General features: G+C 28.3%; 1 protein-coding gene across 3 annotated transcripts in view; it reads left to right on the forward strand.

Annotated features, from left to right (window-relative positions):
* Positions 1-24,015, forward strand: part of ich (zinc finger protein ichor) — a 35,212-nt gene extending 11,197 nt beyond the window's left edge. For all 3 annotated transcript variants that reach the window (XM_088189564.1, XM_088189566.1, XM_088189565.1), the window contains one exon: positions 20,803-24,015. In XM_088189564.1, the coding sequence (XP_088045690.1) occupies positions 20,946-22,511 (1,566 nt within the window). In that variant the 5' untranslated portion in view covers positions 20,803-20,945 and the 3' untranslated portion in view covers positions 22,512-24,015. The remainder of the gene's footprint in view (positions 1-20,802) is intronic.
* The last annotated feature ends 1,374 nt before the right edge of the window (positions 24,016-25,389 follow it).

Genomic DNA, 25,389 nt, shown 5'->3' on the forward strand with positions numbered 1-25,389 from the left:
ATTTTAAGTTTACATTTGTCATTCATAAATATAGCAATATCTGTATTAAAACATATCTTATTAAAATAATCACGTATCATAAAACGTGAAGTTTTTCCAAGATCATTATTAATGAAGCGTTTTATGGCAATAATAAGAAAGCTCAATAAACATAAAATTCATTTCTCTATAATTATTTTAATGAAGCATAAAAATCTGTACTTTAATTTAAATATATTTCATATAAATATGCATTAGAAAATTTTGATTCAATAGTATAAATAATAAAAGTAGCTTTTAATTTATATTATCAATAATTGTTTCTTAAACTAAATTATAAGTTTAATGTTAAATTATTATTTTTTTGTACGCTACTTTAAAATACAGATTTTAAATAAATCAAAAAAACCAGTCAGAGATCAATGTTTGTAATATGTTTCCAATAAAACATGAATGAGCTTTCTCGTTTTTTAATATATTTTTTACTAGTCCAGTAAAGCTTGTTTTCTTTCCAGTAATTTTAACATTCTATTAAGGAACGGCCATAACTAATATTAAAATGAAATTATTATTTCATGCTAATAAAAAAATATATATAATTTTTATAAATATATATCATTTAATACTATAGCTTTTGCGGCACAATAGTATTGCGGCAATATTTTGACTTAAATAAATAATTAAAGTTTATAAGGAATTTGGTACCGTTGATGTTACACAACAAAAACATCACAAGAAAGCTCACTTGAAACCTTATAATTGCTGTATCACATGTTTCAAAATCGCTTTCAATAAGGACTTCCTGTTTATAACTATTTATACGTTGCAATTGGTGTAGGATTTTAGCTTCTCAAAAATATTTTCCATGTGCTTCGCGTCCACTTTTATCCCATGCGAAAACATTCATTCAACACTTACCGAGAAATACTCAGTCACAATGTTACATAAACACTTTTTTTCACATTGCTCGGTGCAAGATACGAGGAAGTGTTTCTCAATGAATGACACACACTGTCGTTATTCGCAAAGATCGATCGCGAAAAAGCGCACACAGGTGCGCGCGAATTAATTTAACGCGAGAATTAAAGCTGAAAATTTGCATATGCGCGGCGAGGAAACGTGAGTACCAGTAGCCTGCGGTTTAGTAGGGAAGAGTACCGTTCGATATACTCGTCGTCGTAAATTCTTATGACCTTAAACACCGCAGGACTGTTGTTAATCTCCTCCAGTGAGAAATGCGGAGTTGGAGGTGTTACGCGAAAATGATACTTCAGCGCGAAATGTGGCACATACCTCTCAATATCCCATTTCAAAGTCAGTATATTCAATATGCGATATATCACACATTAAGTTTAACTAATCATTAGTCAGTATTTTATATGAATGATAATTAAAATTATTTATTATCTAATGTTCTTTTAGAAATTAAGTTACTTTTCATCTAGTTTTTTCACACATATCTTTCTATTTTAAAATATTTCTTTGAGCGTTAATTGTTTTAAATATATCTTACAAAATAAAATGTGTAATATATTCACATATACTCGTGCAGTTCTTTGCATTATCCAGCAAAGTGTCACATGACGATATAATTTGTGATCCATAGATCATCTCGGGGCCCGGTTCAGCGCTCCCCAACCAGTTTGGAACGTTCGCACACAAAACGAGTATGATAAAATCGGCATGATTTAGGAATAAATTGAAAATTCATTAGCGCGTCATGTGTGTGCGATGGCTCCGAAGCTACTTTCACCGCGGGGCCGTTTTCACTTTTACTTATTGACGATTATTTCTAAGTTTGTTCGTAGACGATATTTGCAGCTACCACTGCGTTGCCGTTTATATACCTATGTACATATTTGTATTTTTAATATCGTGTTTGGTAATCTAAAATGAATTGCGACAATCAGTTTCCATAATAAACCTTTGCCGAGACCCGCTCGACCGTGATTTACATACAAAAATGCAACTTTTTTTGAAGCTATTATTAAATTTATAAATCGCAGATATGATATCTAAGTTATCCAAAATATTAAGAACGAACTCAACAAGGGGGCATTTTTTTTATAAATATTTCATAATATTGTAATATTATATTTCTCAAACGTCAAAGAGTAACATAACAAAAATTTGCTCCAAAAATATATATGTATATTTAAAAACATAAAACAATAAATAGTTTTGAACATTAGTTAAATTAGGCTAGATTAATTAAATATTAGGTAATCCCAAAATTATTGTCGTTTTTTACAAAATTTAAGTTTCAATAGTCAGTCGTGTTTTGGCCGTTGAATCCTGAGTACGTTTTTTATTATATCAGTGTTGCTGCACATCTGAATTTCATATTCTGATTAAAAAAAATTGCGCCGCCCTAAAATTTACGATGGCAGAATTTTTCTTAAGTGAACAATTAAATTGTATGTTATATGAAATACTTTAATTAATTTCTTGGCTCATTATAAATGGCATCTATTTTGGGATAACCTTACATAAAAAGCAGAAAATTGCAAGCTAAATACGAAATGCCTAATTCCTATGAATTCAGTTGACCTTTAATAATCTAAAACACAGAAATTGATTATATATGTAAATATACATTTATTAAGTTCGTTCCTAATATTGTCAATGCCCAATATAACTATAATATAGATAAAGTTTGAGTTGTAAAAATTTTGATTTCAACAATTTTAACAAAAAGTGTTCTTTTTCAATAGCACAATACAACATTTTAACCACAAAGCTAAGATTGATTGTATTTGCGAAACTACATACACTTATAAACAGTTATTTCAGCTGTACTATTTTTATTTTTATATATCGTAATTTTTTTTTAATCTTCAGCAAATTGTTTTAAAAAAATACTAAAAAATCAGGTTTAACTGTATTTTTATGTTTGAATATTAAAATACTAAATTACATTGTACATTTTCAATTTATTTTAAAATTAAGTTATTGACTATGGATTTTAATTATTAATTTAAGGTAAAAATAACTTAACACTAAATATAAAATTACATTATTTTATATTAATAAAATGCAATAATCCAAATAATATATAAAACTATACGCTGATTTTAAATCTGTTATTTATTATTTTTTGGGAAGGGTCAAAAAAGTATTTTCTTATTATTTTTATTTATGACTATTTTAGGCGTTTAATTATTTTTTATTATTTATAAAGTCAAAAAACTATTCTTATTTAATTAAGGATTTTTTTATGTCTATTGTATAGTTTACAAAATATATTTAATTATTTTGTTTGCAATAAGAACTGAAGCATTATGATATATTTGTATTAATTATGTTGTATAATAATTATATATTAATATTATATATTTCATTAATGGTGAAGTTATGTAAAAATTTCTGGTTTTAATACAAATTGTATACAATTGTATGGCTAAAGAAATATTTTTTTCATTATTAATAATAATAGATAGCCATTTTAATATTTTTTTCTAATTACATTAAAACCTGATAATTGTAAAAAAATAGTAACTTGTTTTAGTATATATTTTGTACAGCTCAAAAAAAATATCAATTTTAATACTTATAATATATGTTATTTTTTATTGTAATTAAAACTGGATAGTTGTAATAATTTTTAATTAATAAGGTTGTAAAATAATAATTTAATACATGTTGGGTAAGGTTAGAAAAAAATATATGCTCTATTGGTTTTTATAAAATTGATTTGTTTAATATGTTCATAAAAATTATTTCTATATTGATTATTTTAATAATGATTTTTTGATAATTGCATTATTGTAATATTTAATGTTATTATATTATATTACAAAATAATATCTTATTATTATTATTATATATTTAAAAATAGTTCGGTTAGTTTGAAAAAAAATATAAATTTATTTTATTTTAATTTAAGGAACTCGTTTTAAAAATAACTTTTTTTATTGTATGATTTTAATATTTTTTATTAAGTTGTAAGATAATAACTTGTATTATCATTATAGCTATTTTAATAGTGATTAGGTTTGGTTAGAAAAAAATACACGCTCTCTTAGTTTTTATGAAAGTAATTAGTTTTTTAAGTATATAGAAAATAATTGTGTAGCTTAAAAAAATAACTTTAATATTTGATTATTTTACTTCTACTTTTAATTTAAACAAGATGAAAGTACTATTATTATATGATAATTTAATTCTAAAATAATAACTTGTATTATTATATATTTAAAAAATATTTATGTTAAGTTAGGAAAAAATATGAGCTTTTTTGGTTTTAATGAAAGTAAGTCGTTTTTCATGTTCATAGAAAATAATACTAAAGTTTAAAAATAATATGAATATTAATGATAAGATGTATGAATATTTTATTTATTGGCTTATAAATTTTATTTATTTTTCATTGAAGGTTAGGATATAAAATAATTATGCTACTCTAATTTTATTAAAAATTACTTTTTTTATATCCATAGAAAAAAACTGTTTATTTAATAATAGTAAATTATAATTTCAATATTAATAATAATAGTAAGCGATTTAATTATTTTATTTTTAATTAAATTGATTTTTGTTTAGATATATTTGATTATAAAATACAAGCTTGTATTATATATTTTAATAAAAATTAGGTTCATCTAGTCTTAATGCCAGTAAATCGTTTACTGGGTGCAAAGCAAATAAGTATATATTATAAAAAATATAATTAATAATCAGTTTTAAAATAATTACTTTTTACGGTTTAATTTATTCAGTTTGGATCATAACAGTAGGACAACTACACTAGTTAACTTTTAATGTTATTAAAATACTTTGTCAAGTAGTTTTTCATACAATATACTGTTTGTGTGCCAAGTGCTATTGATATGTTAAAATATCATGCATATGGTATCACGGTGGCGCATTTAAAAGTAGCCCAGAAGTACAGTTTTGCGTCTTACTTACGAAAAAGTGTGAAATTTTCACCTTAAAATTTCACAATCTTCGACAATGTGACGATTTTTTATTAATTAAAATTTACTATGAACATATTTTAAGATCATCAATTTTTTTTATAAACTAATTAATTGATACAAAAATATATATTTGATTCGATAATGATAATTATATAATATATTTTTTTTTTATTAAAAACTTTGACAATCTCTGAGAGAAAGAAGAAAGGCCGTGCTAGAGGCGAGAGAGTATTAAATGTCGGCAAGTGGGTCACCGATCTACTTGCGACCGCAGTCATGCTTTGCCTTCAAAGTGCAAACACTATACATCACACACAATGTATTTATTTACATACATATAAAATATAAAAGTATACATAAAACCCATGTGGTATTAAATATATATAAGCCATTAAAATAATAGCGATTTTCTTCGGAACCGCTACGTTTTTCCGCAACGATATCAACGCTGGAGCGTATATCAAACCCGCATGCACTAAATAATGCAAAATGCATTGCTTGCACACATACGTTTTGTGCGTATGTAACGGTGTATTACATTATGCACAACGAGCATATTTCGTACAAATACAGTTAACGTTTCGAACTGTGTTCGAAGTGGGCGACATTCTTAGCCCAAAAGGCAATTTTATTTAAAAGCCAGTCTTCCAATAATAAACATTTATTTTAATGTGAATGTTTTTCGCAATGAGTTGGAAGGACAGTTATTTTTTATCTCAATATAAATATTGATTGTTCCCACGCACCATGTGCGCGCACTCTTACCTCTTGTATCCTTGACCCATTTAAAGTGGAAAGGATCAATACGTAATTTGATATTTCTTAACCCTTTGAGCTGCATCCTAAAAGCGGATGCGTTGTTATCTTGTCGATTTTCATGAGACGCATACGCACAATAAAACTTTAAAAATTTACCACACGAAACCGGTTGTTGAGAATTTCTCCGAGACGAGCGCTTCTCAAATGCATAGTACGATGATTCGGGTAGTAATTCACTATTATTTCACTTGTATAACACTACATACTATGTTATCTTACATCTTGATTTATAACATTATTATCCACGTGTGTGCGAGGATCGTTAGAGTTTTTAATAATAAAATGGTTTAAGTATAATTATTTTTTATATATGTACATATAATTTATTAAAATAATTTTACGCTGCTATTTATGTTTTTGAAATCAGTTGCAAACTGAAGTGATTAATCCACAACAAAACTATATGATTTGATTAAATTAATCAACGTATCTAGCTATTTTTTATCTCATGTTTTTTCACAGTCAAAAATTAGATAGTGTTATTTTTAATTATATTGCAGTTTTGATTTTAGTTGCAACTGAGCTATATATTTTCATATTTTAATGGCATAAATTTTATTTCTTGAACTTCTAGTGACAATAGCACTGTATGTTTTTTTTATAATTAATTTATATTTTTAAGATATTTTCATGGCATATGTATAAAAATATTGAAAGCAAAGCACCATTATTAAATAATTTTCATCCATAAGTGAAGATAATGATTTTAGACCATCGATATAATTATTTTATTTTAATAACTATTAACATTAATATATTATTTTCATAATTATAAAATATATACTTGATAGCGATGCGAAATAAATATATTAAAATTTAATTTCTAGACGTGGCACAGTAGCCCTATTATTTTTTTTCATGCATAAATGGTACAACATAATTTTAAAATTAATACTAACTTATAGTTGTTTTTAGCATTATTTATTAAAAATAAATAATTAATTATTATTTTGCCATTAATATTATAATTAAGTATTTAAAACACATTTTTTACTATATGAATAATTTAATTCGTACGATTAGGTTTCGTTCTTCACTGCGCGTTCAAGTCTTTTTAATCGTTAATAGAACGCGAGCTCAATTCATGTCATAATAAATTAAATGTTTTACTTTAATTATTTTAAAGCATATTTTTTACTAATTTAAGATTAATTTAATCTATTACTATTAATAATAATACTATTAGTATCATTATTTAATATTATTAATATGTTTTTAATTTTTGATCTATTTTTATTTTATACATAAAAGATATTTTTTTATTAATATTGTATATTTAATCGTATTTGTACATGGATGAATTCTTGTCACGCTCGCGTTGTTCTCGAAATGTTGAGAAGGCCCGGCGGACACTGTGACCTAGCTAGGTAAACTTCTTTCACCCGGTTCTTTTTTTATGCTTTCTCGTTCGTTTTTTTATCGGTAGCAGTTCTGGCTCGACTCGGATCAATTACTTAAATTACCTGTCAGGTATCCCACGAGCAGGAAGCTCCACAAGAGACGAATAACACGCACGAATATACTTTTCTCTCGACTCGCGGGATATTTTACACACAAAAAATAACCTAACCAACCCGTGACCTATTTATCAGAGCAACCGGATCCTTGCGTACACGATGATGCATATAAAAACGAATTTCGTAGCATTGCGCAATTTTTCAATAACGGTATAACGTGTGTGGATCATCGTGCAAATATTTCAAAGGATCACTCATCATTTCTAAGCGTTTCAGTTGTAAAATTATCAGGTTTCGAAACGCTGTGCGTTGAAATCTTTTTTATTTCAATACTGTTTTTTCGTATATGTGTGAATGAAATACAATACTAACGTGAAATAAAATGGTATCAATGAAAAAGTGACGCCTATTTTTAAAAGTAAAAAATAAAATTGATCAATGAAGCGTTACTTAACTTTTTTCGATTATTGCATTCATACTTTGAATCGTTGCATTATATTGAATTTATACAAAATTATTCAGTGATTCTCCATTATTTTATGAATATTTAAATATTTTATGTTTAACCTACTATTTTATTTATTATAAAGATGATCCATTTATATAAACTCACGTTCGTTTAAGTATAAATTAAAAATATTGTATTTTATTATACATATACAATTTTATGTGTTTTAATGTTAAGGTGACAAATTTTTTCTCTTCGATACAAGTTTAATAGGCTTCATAAAATTTTACTGAAACATCAAAAATATGTTTACCACTCGAACGGTTACCTTGACTTGAGACAGATTCTTGAGTAACGTTGCAAAATATCGCAATGCTGTGACAAATTAATGAGACTCAAATCACGCTGGTTTTGTGATATTTGCCACTTTTTGCGACACCTGTCAAAATACTGTGTTGAGAAATACGCGAACATAATGCATCATTTATCAACTTGACACGCGTTTTTTACTTAGATAAAATCTTATTTATCGCACTGAATTTTAATGTTAATTAAACATATCGTTTATCGCATTCGTCCATCGCTCCGTATCGCGTTTATTTAACGCAAAAAAAGTGTTAATGTCAACCGCAAGATGTACAGTTTCGTCCCAGATTTTAACGTCTGATTGAGTGTATTTGTTACAAAAATAAAACACTAACAGAAATAGAACGAATCCGAGTCATAGAATCACTTTCGATCTCGAGACTTTCGTTTGAAAAAATGTTCAAACACACGTATTTTTCCGTTCATGCATTATGTAAAGCGTTTTCAAAAATAAAATTAATTATTATGCACTACAAATAGGAGATGATTTGCTTGTGTAGACGCGTAAATAGTATATTATAATAAATGTACAGCAATATTTCTCTTAGGTTTCTCCGTAAGTGTTTCACGAACACTTTTAGCACTCGTATGCGATTTCATCTTGATAAAGAGTCGAATCAGTGGTTTAGCGGAACAGAACGAATTAGAATATCAAATATAGGCTTAATTTAATGCGTGCGAGAACTCACGCAAAACGCAATTTTGACAAATAATAATAATAATATAATAACAAAGACACTGTTGGTAATGTAACGTTTGTCCTATAAATGCGTTCTGAACGTTGATTTTGCACGCGTTTTGCTATAAAAAAATGTGGCACAATTGTGTAAATAGCTTTACGTTGTTTGCAAAACTTGTAACAATAAATAATGCTATATTTTTTAATACCAAAACACTGCTTAATTTGTAGTAATTTTAATGATAGTTTTTTTTAAATATTTAAAAGCATATTCTGATCCATTAATCTTATTTCCCGGTCCATCCTACGGCTTCCAGCACGTCCAGAAGTTCCGTAAAGCAGATTTATCGGCTCCAATCCGCGCTCCGTTAATTCGTCCCCGCTCTACTAATCGTCTCGATTTTAATCCGACGAATTTCTTGAACTGTTCGTGTAATACCGCTATTGTCGCTACACACAAAACAAAGCGACTCACAAACTTAATCGCCACGATGTGTCCGTTTGTGACGCCTTCGCCACGGTTTCTAAAATCGTCTGGAGACGCACGGTTGATTCCCTTAACATTTTAACTCTTTTCCTCATAGTGAACCTTAACCCACATAGCAAATTGGACGATTTAGTCTTCTCAACGTTCCGTTACACTTTCGTTACTGAATAGACTACTGACTCACGCTCAATATACTCTTTTATGAGGCGAAATGACGCGCGACTATATCCATATTTGCGATTGTGACACTTCAGTGAAATATGGAAATTTAGATACGGCTGAGAATACAAGGAGATCAAGCACATTTTGTTAGCTACATAATAATAATAGTTACAGCAAAATACGCGCTGAAACACAAAAAATATTGAGAGTATGATCTAGACAAAACATTAAAAAAAAATATGTAATATATAACTTAATTATATACTGTTTATAAATTGATGTATTTCCAATCAATTTTTTATTATTATATTCTACTCAATTTTGCATGATTATAACTTAAATTTTTAGCGTCGAACAAGTTTAAGCTGTTAATCTAACTGTATTCGCACTCGAGAGTATAAAATAATCACGTATTATTTTTTGGAATGTTAAGATATCGTTTCAGTTCGTGAAAACTGTAAATTCTCAGGATAGACAGGCAGACGCGTTGACGTTAGTAATTTTACCATATTATTTATTTATTCTAACCTAATAAAACAGAACCGAAACTTTTGACCCCAGTCTTTTAAAGTTTGATTCCGGTAGATTCCGGTACCTAGCAACAATCTTCCGCAGTTTTATACATACGTTCTTTCCAGTATCGCAATATATGGGTCAGATGACAAAGGGCGATTTAACTTTTAAATTTTTAACCGACGTATTTTATCTTTAAAATAGAATTTATTTTTATGCTTTAATATGAATATTTTCACGTGACGTAAGGCGTTACGTGTTACATATTTATGAGAATATCGACGCGAATGATCGGTCATTGGTTTTGTCGTTTGTATAAAAAATACAATTTGATTACATATTTTGCATGCATTAGAATTTCTCACGATAAAGTAACTTAATGCAGATCAATATTATTGTTGATATAAAAATATATCATATAATTTAAAAGTATCTCATTGTTATAAAAAAATGTTATTTTGCTACTTTGATGCAATTAATTTCATAATGATATTGCTTGAAAAACAGTGCTATTGCTGTTTAGCATTAATAAATAATATAGTTACTTTTATATATATTTACAACATTTTTGTAGCTAAGAAATATTGTATTTTATTTAAAAATTTGATTAAAAGATTAAATTAAAAAAAAATACTAGATGGTGCATTTAAAAGTAGCCCAGTGATTTAATAAATTATTATGTTATATTACAATGATGTTAAGAATATTTTTTTCAGTTTACCAAAATTTTATTTTATCTAAAAATTTAACTAAAATATTAAATTCAAAAATAAATAATAAATAAAAATAGTTGTTAATACGACAATATATAAATTAGCATTAAAAAATAAGGGTTATTATTTTATAAAATATTTTATCACTAAAAAATGTTAAGTGTATTGCTTTGAAAACTGATTTAAAATGTTTCTGATCCATTATGTTTATTTCAGCTATATTGTTTTTTTTTAATAAAATATAATTATTTTATAAAAATGTTCATAATTACTGGGTTATACAATCAATTTATATAGTATTAAATACTTTTAAGATCGATGGAAATCTTTTTACTAAAAGAGATTTATAATATATAATTAAATTTAAAATGGGACTAAAAATGTTGTCTATATTTTATAAAATATTATATTATTTAACCATTATTTAAAATAAATGATTTAAAAAAGTTGCTTTATTAAATCTATTATTTTTTGAAAGATGAAGATATTTACATTATTATCTAATTAATTTATGTAGTTTTAGGTAATTACATATTTTTATTAAGTGGATACATGTTTTGATTTAAAATAAAATCCAGAGAGTGATTTACATAATTAGTAGTTAATATTAAAATTAATTTAATTAAAAATTAATCAAAGGTTAAGCAATTTTTTTTTCATATTTTATGGAATAATATAGTTTTGCACTTTAAAAATTGCTTTAGAAAGTTACTTATTTACTATGTTTATCATATTAATATTTTTAGTTTATATATTAAAATGTACATTCATACTTATTATATTATACTTAACCTAATTTATTTCATCAGTTTTAAGATCGATGTAAGTCTCTTAACTAAAACATATTTGATTCAAAATAAAATCTAGACGGTGCATTTAAAAGTAGCTTAGTGATTTATTTAATTATTATAATTGTTATAAAAATAAATAAAAGTGCTTAATATTTTTTTCTCACTAAAAAAAATATTTTATCGCCAAAAATGTCTTACTTCAAAAAGTTTTATATTAAGGAGACTTTATGTTTTGCATTATTAAACAGATTAAGAAATATTTTATTTTAACTAAAAATTTAAATAATAGATTAAATTAAAAATTAATACTAGGCGGTGCATTTAAAAGTAGACCAGGTATTTGATTAATTAGTATGCATGAATAATTTGAATATATAATAAAAGTAATTACAATATATAAAAATTGAACTAAATATTTTTTCAATTTTATATAAAAAATATATTCTTTAGAACAATATTTTTATTTAAAATAATATTTTAGAAAGCCACTTAGTCGCCTTGCTTATTTTATCTATATCCTATTATTTATATTAAAATATCATTCATATATAAAAAATGAGTATATCTTCATTTTTTATAGTAAATTTATATATAAAATAATATTAAATTTTTTGATCTCGGTGGTGTAATTAATCAATGGTTATTATTTTAGCAGATAATTGAGCTTTAAATAAATATCAAAGAGCCCTAAATATATTTTTATAAAATAGTTCACAGCTTTAAAAAAATATAATGCAGTCTATTTTAGAAAGTTACTGATTTGCTATGTTAACTATATTATTATTAGGTAGATTGTCGATTTATATATTATTAAGTACTTAAGCAAATTTATCACCTTTATCTTAACGTATAAAAATTGGTGTATTGGAAAGTGGCTTATTTAAAAGTAGCTCATTAGCTTAAGAATAAATTATATGTTTAATTTATTTAAAGATCATTCGATATATAATTTTAAATGCTGTTTACTTTTCGATACAATGTTATTTTGTCATTATTAAATTTTCTTCTCCACACTCTCCACAGGACATATGTAATAACTCCTCTCCGTATGCATTTATGATAAAATATGTGACGTCCCCCTCGCGCATATACGAAACGAGTACTCGAAAAAAGATTATAGACCACCCATTACATTTCCCAGTAATGATTGCTGGTACCGAAATATACTGTTGGTCCCTTGAATGAAAACATAGCGGTACACTCATGCTGAACAACCATCGTGTTGCTCGTTTTGATTAATATCCTTCCTAGCCGACCGGGCGTGTAAGAGCCGATGTAAGACATTGATTAGAGACTTCACACAAGCCTTTTTGTTTGTCTATATACAATAGTTTAAATCGAAATGGGAAATGCTCTTTTCAGGGGTCCCAGGAAAACAAGGTCACGTCGACATGACAGTCGCGTTGACAAAAATAATTACGGTAATGCAGGCGGGCCGAGTGCACATTTTGCGTAAACCGTTAGTTACGCGTTTTTTCACTTAAAATCACGACGCTTTTTTATAATCCCGTTTTTTGTTGTGATGAATTAAGAATGGATGCTCTAAACAATTACGTATGCTTATACATATGCGATTTGAGAAATGTGTGAACGCGAAAGTTGCGAAGCGAAAAATCTTGTCTTACATATATTGATCTGAAATAATATTGGATAGGTCAGATTAGATAGCAAGAAAAATGTGTTTAATGGCCTCATATTAAATTGCATATATCTTAATTATTCGACGATATTATTAAAAGTCAAACAAGAAGCATTTACACCCCAAGAAATATATCTTGAGTACCTCTCTACATATACATGTGATTCAGTAGCATAATGATCTATCGCAATTTACCAAAGAACTTTTCATAAAGTCTTAACGATGAACTATGTACTTGTGTTTCTATTCCTTCAATTCATTCATACTCCAAAAATCGAATTATCGAACACAGCCTTTTAAACTCCTACGTACATTGTATGTGAGCTATTTATATTTCCTATACATTTTCAGTTCGAAAGAGGTTATCGCCTCCAAAACAAAGGGTCCGCGCAACTTTGAACACCGGCGCGTTAAAATAAACGGCGTGACGTTAAACCTGACCGGGTTAAATGTGGCATGACAGCTTCCCAACAACACACAGTCAGTCAGTGGGCGACATTCATACATATGCATGCGCATGCGCATATTTGCTTCCCGCTTCCACTCCCGCCTCCACTCCATCTCTTCTCTCGCGCTCAATGCCCCCTCTCTCCCCTTTTCACCATGCCCCGCCGCCTGCGGTTAACATGTGACTCAGTACCGTACAATTACAATACATACTCATGCCGACATACGACTATATGCATAATCAGGTGTACCTGCAACTTGATTGTTGATGTTTTTTATATATATTTTCAGTGCAATAACGCATTTAATAATAACTCTTTATTGCAATTGATTTATTTCGATTTGATTAGCTAAAGTTGTACCTACATGTATGCCCTAATTAGAGTTATCACGTATAATGTTTCCGAATATGAGAAAAAGCTAACTATATCAGATATATATTATCATGATTGAGTTAGACCGATAAATATATGTTTAATATATACTCTTAGTTTAATTTATTTTTAAGTCGTAAAAGTATTTTTTAATTTATTTTGTAATAAATTAAAAAATACTTTTAAGACTTAAAAATAAATAATTTCTTCATTATAGACGTTACTCTAAAATATTATATATATGATACGTTAAAAAATATTGTTGTATTTTATACAACTTGCTTGTAAGATTAAAATGTATATAGTTTAATCAGCAGGTATGTGTATTAATTACTAGTATAAATATAATATCACAAACTGTTTCGGTAAAATCATATTTGTTTTGGTTGGGGTTTGGATTTGAACAGCAAATGTTTTTGCGTTTGTTTCATTGAAGTTATAATTTAAAGACTAAGTACACCTTAACAGAAGACGTGTCGCTCTATATCTATTTTCTTACTACAGGATTTAAAAAGTGTCAGTTGAAGATAATTCACCTCTGTCTAATGATAGTTTAGAGCAGCATATAATTTACTATTTTCACTAGTAGAAATATATATCTACCGGTAGAAATGTATTTCGATTTGATTTCATTTAATTAAATCCAGTGAAAATATACTTTCACTGGTAATACAAATTCACTGTAACGTATGTACTGAACTATCAATATAAAACTCATTTATTTTATTGTTCTTACATATTTTATCAATTTAAATCTAAAATATGTATTATTTATTATACTAATAATAATACGATAAAAATCTTATCATAATTTTTCATGACTATTTTATAGTTAATATTTACATTTTTGAAAACATACTACTTTATCTAAATATGTTTTTACTCACTCTGACGTATTGTGTTAAAATTGTGGATTTTAAATAATATTTGTTTAATAGTTTTAATTGTTTAAAAATATAATATATATTTGATTAAGGTAAAGCATTTTAAATTATTTTGCTACCTAAGCTTACTTCTTAATTTCTACGTATTTCATAATAAAAATATATATTTTCATAAAAATATTATTTTCCGCTTAAGCAATTATTCTTAGACATATATTATTCAATGCTGATGTATCCGGAAATTCACGCTAAAATAATTTCGGCAACGAAAGGGTTAATAAATTACCATACAGAAGTACATTTATGTGACTTTTATAGACTTTCGCTTCACAGTTTCATAGTATATTTCCACATTACTAGACAATAAAGTATTGCATGTTATTAGTTAAATCATGCTTTAACTTTCCAGATGTTTTTAAAGCTTCGCTCTTTATACTGCGATATTAAATTGATTATGAAAAAAGCATTCATCTCTCAATTTCAATTAAATTATTTTACGAATCAAATCTGTTAATGTGAAAAAGAAAACCGATATCAATAACAAATGCATCCAATGCAGCACACTAGTTTTATTTATTAGGTATTTGAATGAAAATTTTAATTTCTTCGACAATTATATTTGAAATTAATTAAAATAGAAATGTTGCAACTGGTATATTTTAATGTATTTTACATACATTTTGTTATTTAAAAATAATGTACTGTAAATATTTCATTTTATCAGAGTTTTTAAAAAGGGAAATGTGCACATTATGTTTTGGCTGTCCCTATCATCATCAATGTTATCATCGGCTCCCGTGCGGCCATCCCAGCCGACGCGCCGGAACGAGCGCGCGTATCGAATCCGAAAAAGAAGAGCGGCGGGCCGCGTTTAACGGTACTCGGCCCGAATCTGTGTCAATGTAACAAAGGTCTTATGTCGCTGGGGGGCGCTCGCGGCCGAAACGACGTAAGCGCCGCTCGCCGGCGCAGGCCAAAAGTAACCTTGACCCCGGGGGGCGGGCCTGGTAAAAGCGACAGTGAGTCGCGTGCGCGTTCAGGACGCGTTTTCGATTTCGGTTCAATTGCTGAGCGGCCGGACACTGTTTTTGTAGGTCAGTTAAGCGGATCTACTTTACTTTTCAGAGTGAGTTTGCGGGCCAACCCGGAAAGGCGCCTCCCGGAAATTTGTGCTTTTTTCAAAATCGACACTCGTATGCTGCTTGAAAATATTTATAAATCAGTCTAGTCGATTCACAACATTATGAAATAACGCTAAATCGAATAAAACAATAATGATCATTTAAATTAATATTCATATGAGGCACTCAGGAACTCAACATAAATATTGTTACGCATAAATGAGACAATCGACTTCAAAGCGAGAGTACAAAATACATAGTCTTTGTATGTTTAACACTACTTCCCGGTCACAGTACTTTTTTTAAAATGACTCAAAAACTTCTTGCATGGACACACCCTCTCCTATGCAGCGGTATAAAAATATGCAGCCGTTGTAAAACATTTAAAAATATTCGTACAAATTTAATTTGTAACAATGCTATAATCATTTTCTCGAGAAATTGGCTGATTTTTGAGATGAGAATTCACATAATACAAATTTTGGGTTTGGGTTAACATTTATTTATTTATTCTGGAATCGTTTTTTACTATGTTAATTTTTTTTTAATAATAATAATAATATTATTATTCAGAAAGCAAAATAAAAGCTTGATAAGTTCGTCCTTAAATAATAGTCACCTCTTGCGCTATTTATGTAATACTAGTATTCTACTACCCAGCTTCGCCTGGATATTTAATATCTTCTTAGCTCATGGTAGAAATGACGTTGCGATAATCTATAAATTCCAGACATAATAAGTTGAACAAATTTCATGACACCATAGCTCACTGTACAAGAGTTTTTGTTGCTTTTTGCAACAGATTTTTCATTTTTTCGTTTTGATTATATTTTTAAGTAATTACACAGTACAAAAAAAAATGTACACATATAAGATATCTTGATTTATATGAAAATTATACGCTGATTCAAGTTTTATCACTAGTTTTTTTAATAGTCGCATTTTTTTAATCAAGACTATTCAGACTTTAAAATTCCAGAAACTAACTTTTATGTAAGAATTATATATAGTATATATTAATTTTATAAATAAATTATGAACATTTTTTTCTAATAAAAAGTCTAAAAAGAAGAAAAAACTAATATAACATTGTTTTAACTATTCTACTTAAGATATTCATAAATATGACGTAGAGACCAAATTAAGTTTTAAATTAATCTTTAATATGCTACGCATCATAGTTTAGCATAATCAACTACAAAAGTGTAATTTAAAAATATTTGTTTAATATATTTAAGTACAATATTTAAAAAATAACGATAAAGATTTTTTTTAAATATATTATTTTTAATTTGCCTCATATTTTTATAATTAAATTATATATTATAAATAAATTATATTTTCTATAGATAATAAATATAAAAACTTTCGATCATTTGCTACTACTACTACTGTTAGGTATGAAATATTATCGATATGTATACAAAAGCTATAAGCTAATATCCAAATTATGATATTTATGAAAAATAATTTGTTAAGAAATAAATTTGCAAATATTACCTTAAATCGCGATAATAGTATGTCCAAAAAAACTAATAATCATGGATTATTTTCTTCTGAAATATTTTTTTCAACATCTAAAATACATACAAGACTATAACTAGAAAATTTTTCATTGCTTGTTAATTTTTTAAAATAATAAATTTAAGAAGTATTCCTGAAAAAAAACTTCAGGTATAATAAACGAAGAATAAATTTAAATTATATCGTGGGCTACTTTTAAAAGCACCACTGAATTATTTAAAAAAAAAATATTAATATGATTGAATTGAAATTGTATTATGTTTTAAGTATACAAATATGCAATTTTCCTGTATATTTAATATTATTTATCTAAATAATTATTATTTGCTATAAAATTACTTTGAAGTAATCGTATTTATTTTATGATTATAATTTGACCTTAAAATTATAGAATTAGTTATAACAAGTAAAAATAATATGTTTAAATTTAATATATATAGCAAAATAATAATTGTATTAATTTAGATTAGGAAGACTTGTAAAATATAAGGAAATGATTATTTATAATTAAAGCATCGTATTAACTGAATATTTAAATTAATGTATTTAAATGTATTTATATTTATAATAACTCGACAATGCCCATAAAGTAAAACAACTAATTATTAACCTTCTATTTAATTAAAATATTATATATGTTTATACTATACTTTCGATGTAAAAAATATGTTTTGGTAAAATTAATCAATTTAAATCAACTAGATAATACTTTTTTTATTAAATGTAAATATAAATATTTTGTATTAATTATGCATTTATAACAAAATTATTAATCAATCTTTATGAAACACCGTAACCATCGACCGTGAATTATTTTTTACACGGTTCTCGTTCACAAAGTTACAATACGATTTATATATATTTTTTTGTACCTAAAAATGACAAAACCATTGGTTAGCATTACGCCATACAATTTTTCATCGAGGGTTTTCGCGAACATTTTCCAATATTTTTTTTTGTTAAACGTTATTTTTCCACTGGTTTCGCAAAGCGGGTTTGGCCGTTCACCCGACTATTGCACATCAGCAGCGATATCGCTAAATTGACTGTAAAAAACAGTAAAATATAATTATTCTTATGGTTTTACCGTTTTATATACTATGCAGATATTGTATAATATAATTATTTTACTGATATGAATATAAATACAATTTTTAATACAATTATTGAGCCACATTTAAAACGTGATTTAACGCCAAAGCGACCGGAAACTGTGAAGGAAATACACATACGCAATTTTGATACATTAATTAGTATTTTTGCACAATTATTTATCGCGGCTGTTTCAACATTTTATGTTGTATGGAATTATTAAATTATTTGCGTTTTTGTGTTATAGAAATTCCATACAACGTTTCAATGGCTCGTTAAGATGCTATCTTTGTAATATGAAGACTTTATTAATAAATCGCACGCCTTCTTCGGCTTCTATAGTCTGTCCTCGATCTGAAGCGCATCTGTATCAGTCTTCACCTAGAAACTGAGCTCGAACAATAATCGAGAGAGTCAGCTTCACATACTTATTCTACCCACGCTCTCCGTGCGAGCTTCCAAGTGCCCTAAAAACCTTCCTTCTTGTTTGGCGACGGTGTCCCCTTACCTTTCGGCTGCGGAATCGTCATGGTTTTGTAGCTAAATAAACCGACAATAATCGCTCAACGATCAAGTCGATTGGCTAACCGGCGGTTTTTTTGTACGACGCAACGATTTTAACACTTTACGTGAATAACATAAAAAAATGTGTAGGTTTAGCACGTATATATTGCACTAAAGCTTGTGATATTAAACTAAAAAAATCGATCTTACAACTCGACCCTTACTTATGTTGAATGAACCATGTTTATCTGTTTTTTTGGGTGTGATGAATAACGGTAAACTCCAGTGACACGAGCAAACAAGTTAAAATTTGTATATATGTACATATATTGTACAGTAAATGCAAGATGTTTCAAACTGACACATTTTTAATTTAAATTAAAATTTTTAACAGTACAGCTGTTGATGCAGAAATTATTTTGCCGTGATATCATGGTTTAACTATTTATTTCTATATAACTTACGAAACAGGATATTTACAAGGTCACTTTTAACCATAGATAGTTTAGTCATAAGCGAAGAAAGTGCATAGAAATTTATCGGAAGTTGCAAAATTTGACTTTCTGCAACAGGTAGTATTTATATCGAAATCTAACTAAAAGGAAATTTACTTATTCTACGCAATCGACGATTTCTTCAATTGGGTGTAACGTGAATTAATAAATGAGATAGTTAATAGTTAGGGATTAAATAATTAGTATTGCATATATAATGACAATATAAAACACTTAGAGATATATTTAAATATACAGTCGATTCTGTTTAATCGGGACATATTCAGTCCATAACATTTCGTCCCAAATAGGCGGCTGGCTCTAATAAGCTACTTATATGGTAAAATAAAAAAAAGAATATAAATTTTTAAACTTTATTAAATTATTGAAAAACATACTGAATTTCAGAAAAATACTATGTAATTATTAAGTATACATATCAATATCAAAAAAATATAATAATAATAAAAAATATTTTTTAAAAATTATTCTTATTAGTTTTTAATATATTAAAATTGAAGTGATTTTTTTAAATTTAATTTATAGTCCAGAAGGATGTCTCAAGCAATTTCACTTTTTTCCAGAGGAGGGGGGGGGGTAAATGTTTTGCCAGTCAATAAAATCGCAGTCAAAAAGCTCAGTTATCTAGCGTTCATATTAAGATTTTTATAGTAATATTACGACTACGAATGAAGCATATCTAAACCGAATATTGACCAATAAGAGAGCTTTTGACGTGAATTTTTTACTTCTGAGAAGGGATAACTGTTTTTGCGCACTTCTATTGACCAAAATTCTATTTGAATACACTTCCACCAATATCGCAAATATATTGTAATATTGGTAAGAATAGCTATCATATTTTTAATTATGTAATATCCAAATTCACACAAATTATGGAGCAATATTCGTGATGCGACGTCTGTCTCTGAGAGATGAGTTGACTTAGATTGTATTTTGGACTTGATCCAATAAAAGTTCTAGAGCTATTATTAGTTTTAGATCTTTCATTAGGTTTGGATATGAACAGTTAATGGATGTTTGGCAAGTAGCAAATTTACATTTTAGAGCAGCATATTAGTTTAATTATATTTTCGCTAATAGAAATACGTATCTACTGGTGAAAATGTAATTGAACTTCACTAGTGAAAATATAGCTTTATTGAAAAATAAACATTCACTGTAACATTTATACATTGCATGTAAATAAATGTATATATTAATACAGAAAAGTTGAAATCATATGATTTTACAATTATATTTTCACTGGTAAAAATATATATCTACCGGTGAATATGTATTCTAATATGGTTCATACGTAGTTCATATTTACTGTTGGACACTGTTTTAATTCAAACTGTACTAATCGATTGTATTTTTTTTCTTACAGGGCGTCAATCAACTGGCAAAAGTTGACCCATTCGATAAAGATGGATTTGAAACGGTCGATTAGTTCCTGACGCACTGCCATCGCTATCAGGTTGTCCCGACCCCGACCACCCTTCAACAGCGACATCCACGGCCTGGTTGAAGATGAAGTATTGCGCCACGGCCAATATGACGGCCTTACCCAGCGCTTCACACGCCGAGCACGCCGAAGTGGAGAGTCTCCTTCAGTCCTGGCAGGGAGAGCTACTTCTCAGCAAACTGCCAAACCACCCGGCCCCTATTAGCCCCCATCACGTAATACAGGCGGAGCCTTTATCCCCAGAGGCGTCCGAGGACACTAAGTCCGGTATGGACGTCCTCGACCATCTCATCATGAACCATTCTCAATTGCCGAACTCCAGTCTGGCCGAGCTGAAGCCGCTGCCTTCTTTCCAGGGATACACGGGTCATCTGTCGATCAACGGAATATCAGGACACCACTATCACGCCATCGCGCAGAGACTCCCAGAGGAAAACAACAACTTTCCGACCCAGAGCGGCTACGGCAGTGAGCAGAACATTGTGTCGTCGTCCACGTGCGTGCCCGACTCGAACGCCATGGAGGACACGAAAGTTTTCCCATTAAACCAAGATAGTGATTCCAAAATGTTTTCGTCCACGGTCGAAAACACAGATTCTAAACTGTTTTTGAACGCGTCCGCGGACTCGTGCAACACCATGCACGCGGACTCCCCAGGTGTTAAGTTATACGGCGTGAATCCGGACAGTTGTGTTGAAATGAACCCGGACTCTGTTAGCACTAAGCAGGAGATGTACGACATATCTTCGATAGAGGATATAGCGGCGATCATAGGGTCGGCGATAGCCGATACCACCGTGCCTTCCCAAGTCGAAGACCCGGAACAGAGCGGGTCGCGCGACAGCTGGATGGACTTGGACTCGTGGTTTGAAAGTACTTGCGGTCAGCAAGATACTAAAATTGTGATATCGCCGGATAACTTGTCCGAGTTTGTTCTGCCGCACTCCCCGCAGCAAGCCCTCCACGACTACTCCAACAAGATGGAATATAATAAGAACGGTCAGGAGCATAACAAGAATCAAGATTACATCCAAAGAAGTATGAACCACAGCGGATCTACGCTGCAGACCTTGCTGACGCACACCTACATGCCTCTGTTGCAAAATAGATTACAAAACGGTCCACCAGTCAAACAAGAAGTTCCAAGTTCAACCAGCTACGGGATGGACATATCCACATCGAGTCCTCCCGGCAACGTGGTCTCGACTACCGACAACATGTTGCTCAATGGACGCTACATGCAACACCATTACGCAATAGGTATAAAACCTGAAGGGTTGTGCAGTCCAGACCATATGCTAGGGAACTACCCTCACACCACGACCACCACCCCCATGTCCAACAAGAGCAAGAGGAGCAGAGCCCAGAAGAAGCAGCAGCAGAATTCCATCAATCATAGTATAGCGTTCCAGACCGCGGCCGAACTGAGCGGATTGTTAGGCAAAGAAAAGCCTGTCCATAGATGTAATATATGTAATAGGGGTTTTTTGAATAAGTCCAATATCAAAGTCCATCTGCGCACGCACACTGGAGAAAAACCCTTCAGATGTGAGGTGTGCTCCAAAGCTTTCAGGCAGAAGGCGCACCTAATCAAACACCAGCAGATTCATAAGAGGATAGGTAGGGATTAGCTTTTCGCGAAGCTTTGCGCCATTTTCTGCTTTACGGTCGTACGCAGAAACAACAGGTATATACATATATAATATAATACAAATTTTGCACATAACTCTCTGTTCCATATAATAATAATAATAATAAATAAACTGTCAATCAATATTTAAATAAACGTGTTTAATATGTGATTTCTATAAAAAAATAAACTATATCACATCGATCGTAAAGCACGTGCTATTTAAAAAGGTACCTCATTAATATATGAACTGCTCTAATGTGAAAAAAATCATTCAACATTTAATAGAGGACTTACAATACATATTTTTTCCTATGGACATGTGCAATGTTAATTAGTTTATAATCAATTATATAAATCTCTATGATATATTAGATTATTTATTATTTATCTTAACGAAATCCTTAACAAGGACTCACGAGTATATTTGATTCTTCAAATGATTTTTTTATGAACAATAATATGTTATAAAGCATTTTTTTTCATTTATTTGTAAATTTTTATTTTTAGTTATCTCTTTTTCATTTATGGTTTTTTCAATTATTATTTTTGAGTTTAATATTAATTTTTACTCCATGTATGCATTTATTATTCTATTCGATTTATTTTTTATGGGATGTTAAAATCTTATTGACGATCGCGAATGAAGGATTTGTGTATTCCTCTTTTACAGTTTTATTTTTTTATTTATTTTCTTCTCTTAGTAATGTAAGTTAATTAATTATTCACTATTGAAACAATTGAGATCTCATACACTTTTGATTTGTTTTATTAATAAATACTTAAAATTCAATTATTAAATGTATTGTAATTGTAAAAGAATATTTATTTTAACGAATTCAGTGATATTTCAAAACGTACCTTCGTCGAAATGTATATATTAAATGAAAACTATGTTTAATTCTAATGTAATTTTATTGTTAAATCATTCGCGTAATGTTGATATGGATATTTAAATGAAATGTATTTTTTAGTGTAAACATTGTATTATAATTACAAAACAATTCATATAATTATGAACAATACGAAATGTACAAATATATAAAAATAAAAAATTATAAAAAAAAATTTTGTAAAATAAATAATTCATATCGAACAATTATCTTCAATTTTTCAATTAAAATATTTTTTTATTTACGTTTTAATTAATTATATATGAACTATTTATTTTGCGCGTAATTAAGATTTGTAATGTATTATCGCTTAGGCAATAAGAACGAATGTAATATAAATGTATGATATTTTAGATATCTTTTTTTTTTTGTTGACACCATTATTGATTTTTTGTATTTTTTGAAACGACTATACACACAATAATTGACAATATAAAATTGTATAAATGTTTTTGATAGTGTATATATTACTGTATAGATTTTTATTATATACACTCGTTGCTGTATAATGTATAATGTTTAATGTACGGGAACAAAATTAAATAACGAAATTTTGTTTGTAAATTATTTGTATAATACTTACGCATGAATAGAATACTTTTCAAAAAACTACCTTTGCTTATTTATTTTCGATACATATTTTAATGACCTTGATAATGTTATAAACACAGTTGGTTGATTCACATCAAGGAAACAGTAATATACTTCCTATATGAATACAAAATATTATACAGTAAAATAATTATTATAGCGTTAAGGCATGCGAGATGCTACAAAACACAATTCGAATCACAAATGAATAATTTTAACAAAATATTGAGCGATTCTATGTTAAATTTGTATTTGTATAATACATCATATACACGCATATAAATTGTATGTGTGTGTGTGTAGTTTGAGTACCCCACTCAAGTATCATATGGTGAGGAGAAATTCTTTCACCTCACCTACTTACCAAGGTAAACGTTTTCTCCGCGTGCCTATGCAAAGAAGCGACTGCTAACCGATGGAACGCGGGCTCATCTGGAATGTGAAATCTATTATTTCGTCTGGTGTATCGTGGTGAACAATAAGATCAATCAAGAAAAATAAGAGCATCGTCGACGCTGTAGGAATGTCGTAAATTTTACCGAAGAATCGTGCGTGATCCGATTTTGACGTTTATAACGCACGTAAATGTGATTATTTTGTATGAAAAGTATACAATTTAATAATATAATAAGCAACTAGAATAAACTAGCGGAGGATAAGATGTTAAAATCACAATAAAAATAAAATATAAATCAAAACATTAATATGATAATAATAATTAAAATGTAAATCTAGATATTTGTAATTTAAGTAAATTTAATAGTTTTATAATAAAAAATATCATCTTCTATTTTCTTTTGTTATTATAAATATTTATTCTATAGTACATCATTTGTTTTATAAATTAATCAATTAATTATTTAAAAAATATATTTACTTTAATGACAAAATAAAAAAAAAACAATAATTTGATTTATAAAGATTATTGCTTCTCTATTGCAAAACATAGTAACCAAGTTTAACGTCAATGAAATATTACACAAAGCTATGCAATTCAAGTAGTTATAAAAAATATGTTTATATTATAATAACTATAATGTAAAAATAAGTGGCTAAAATTATAGTAAATTTGTAAAAACATTTTATAGTAGGTGTAGTTTCTTGCTGTTTAACATTTTCATTAAATAGCAATATTTATAGTCTCGCTAAATTTATACATACAACATCTTATTTTTAAGTAAATTTTATTTAAAGTCTAATGCTAGCTTAATAATCAAGGTATTTCAATAATTATTTGTTACAAAAAATCGATTTTATTAAGAAAAAAATTATACAAAAACTTATTAGCTTTTTATTATATATTTTTTTATATAAGTAAATTTTAAGCAGATTCACAATCAAGACTATTCATAAACAAATATTTAATATAGCTATGTGAATCAAGTAGAAAAATAT

The sequence above is a fragment of the Plectrocnemia conspersa genome, unplaced genomic scaffold, assembly GCF_051122295.1.
Source record: "Plectrocnemia conspersa isolate PC_06_02 unplaced genomic scaffold, ASM5112229v1 ptg000008l, whole genome shotgun sequence".
Classification (NCBI taxonomy): Eukaryota; Metazoa; Arthropoda; class Insecta; order Trichoptera; family Polycentropodidae; genus Plectrocnemia; species Plectrocnemia conspersa.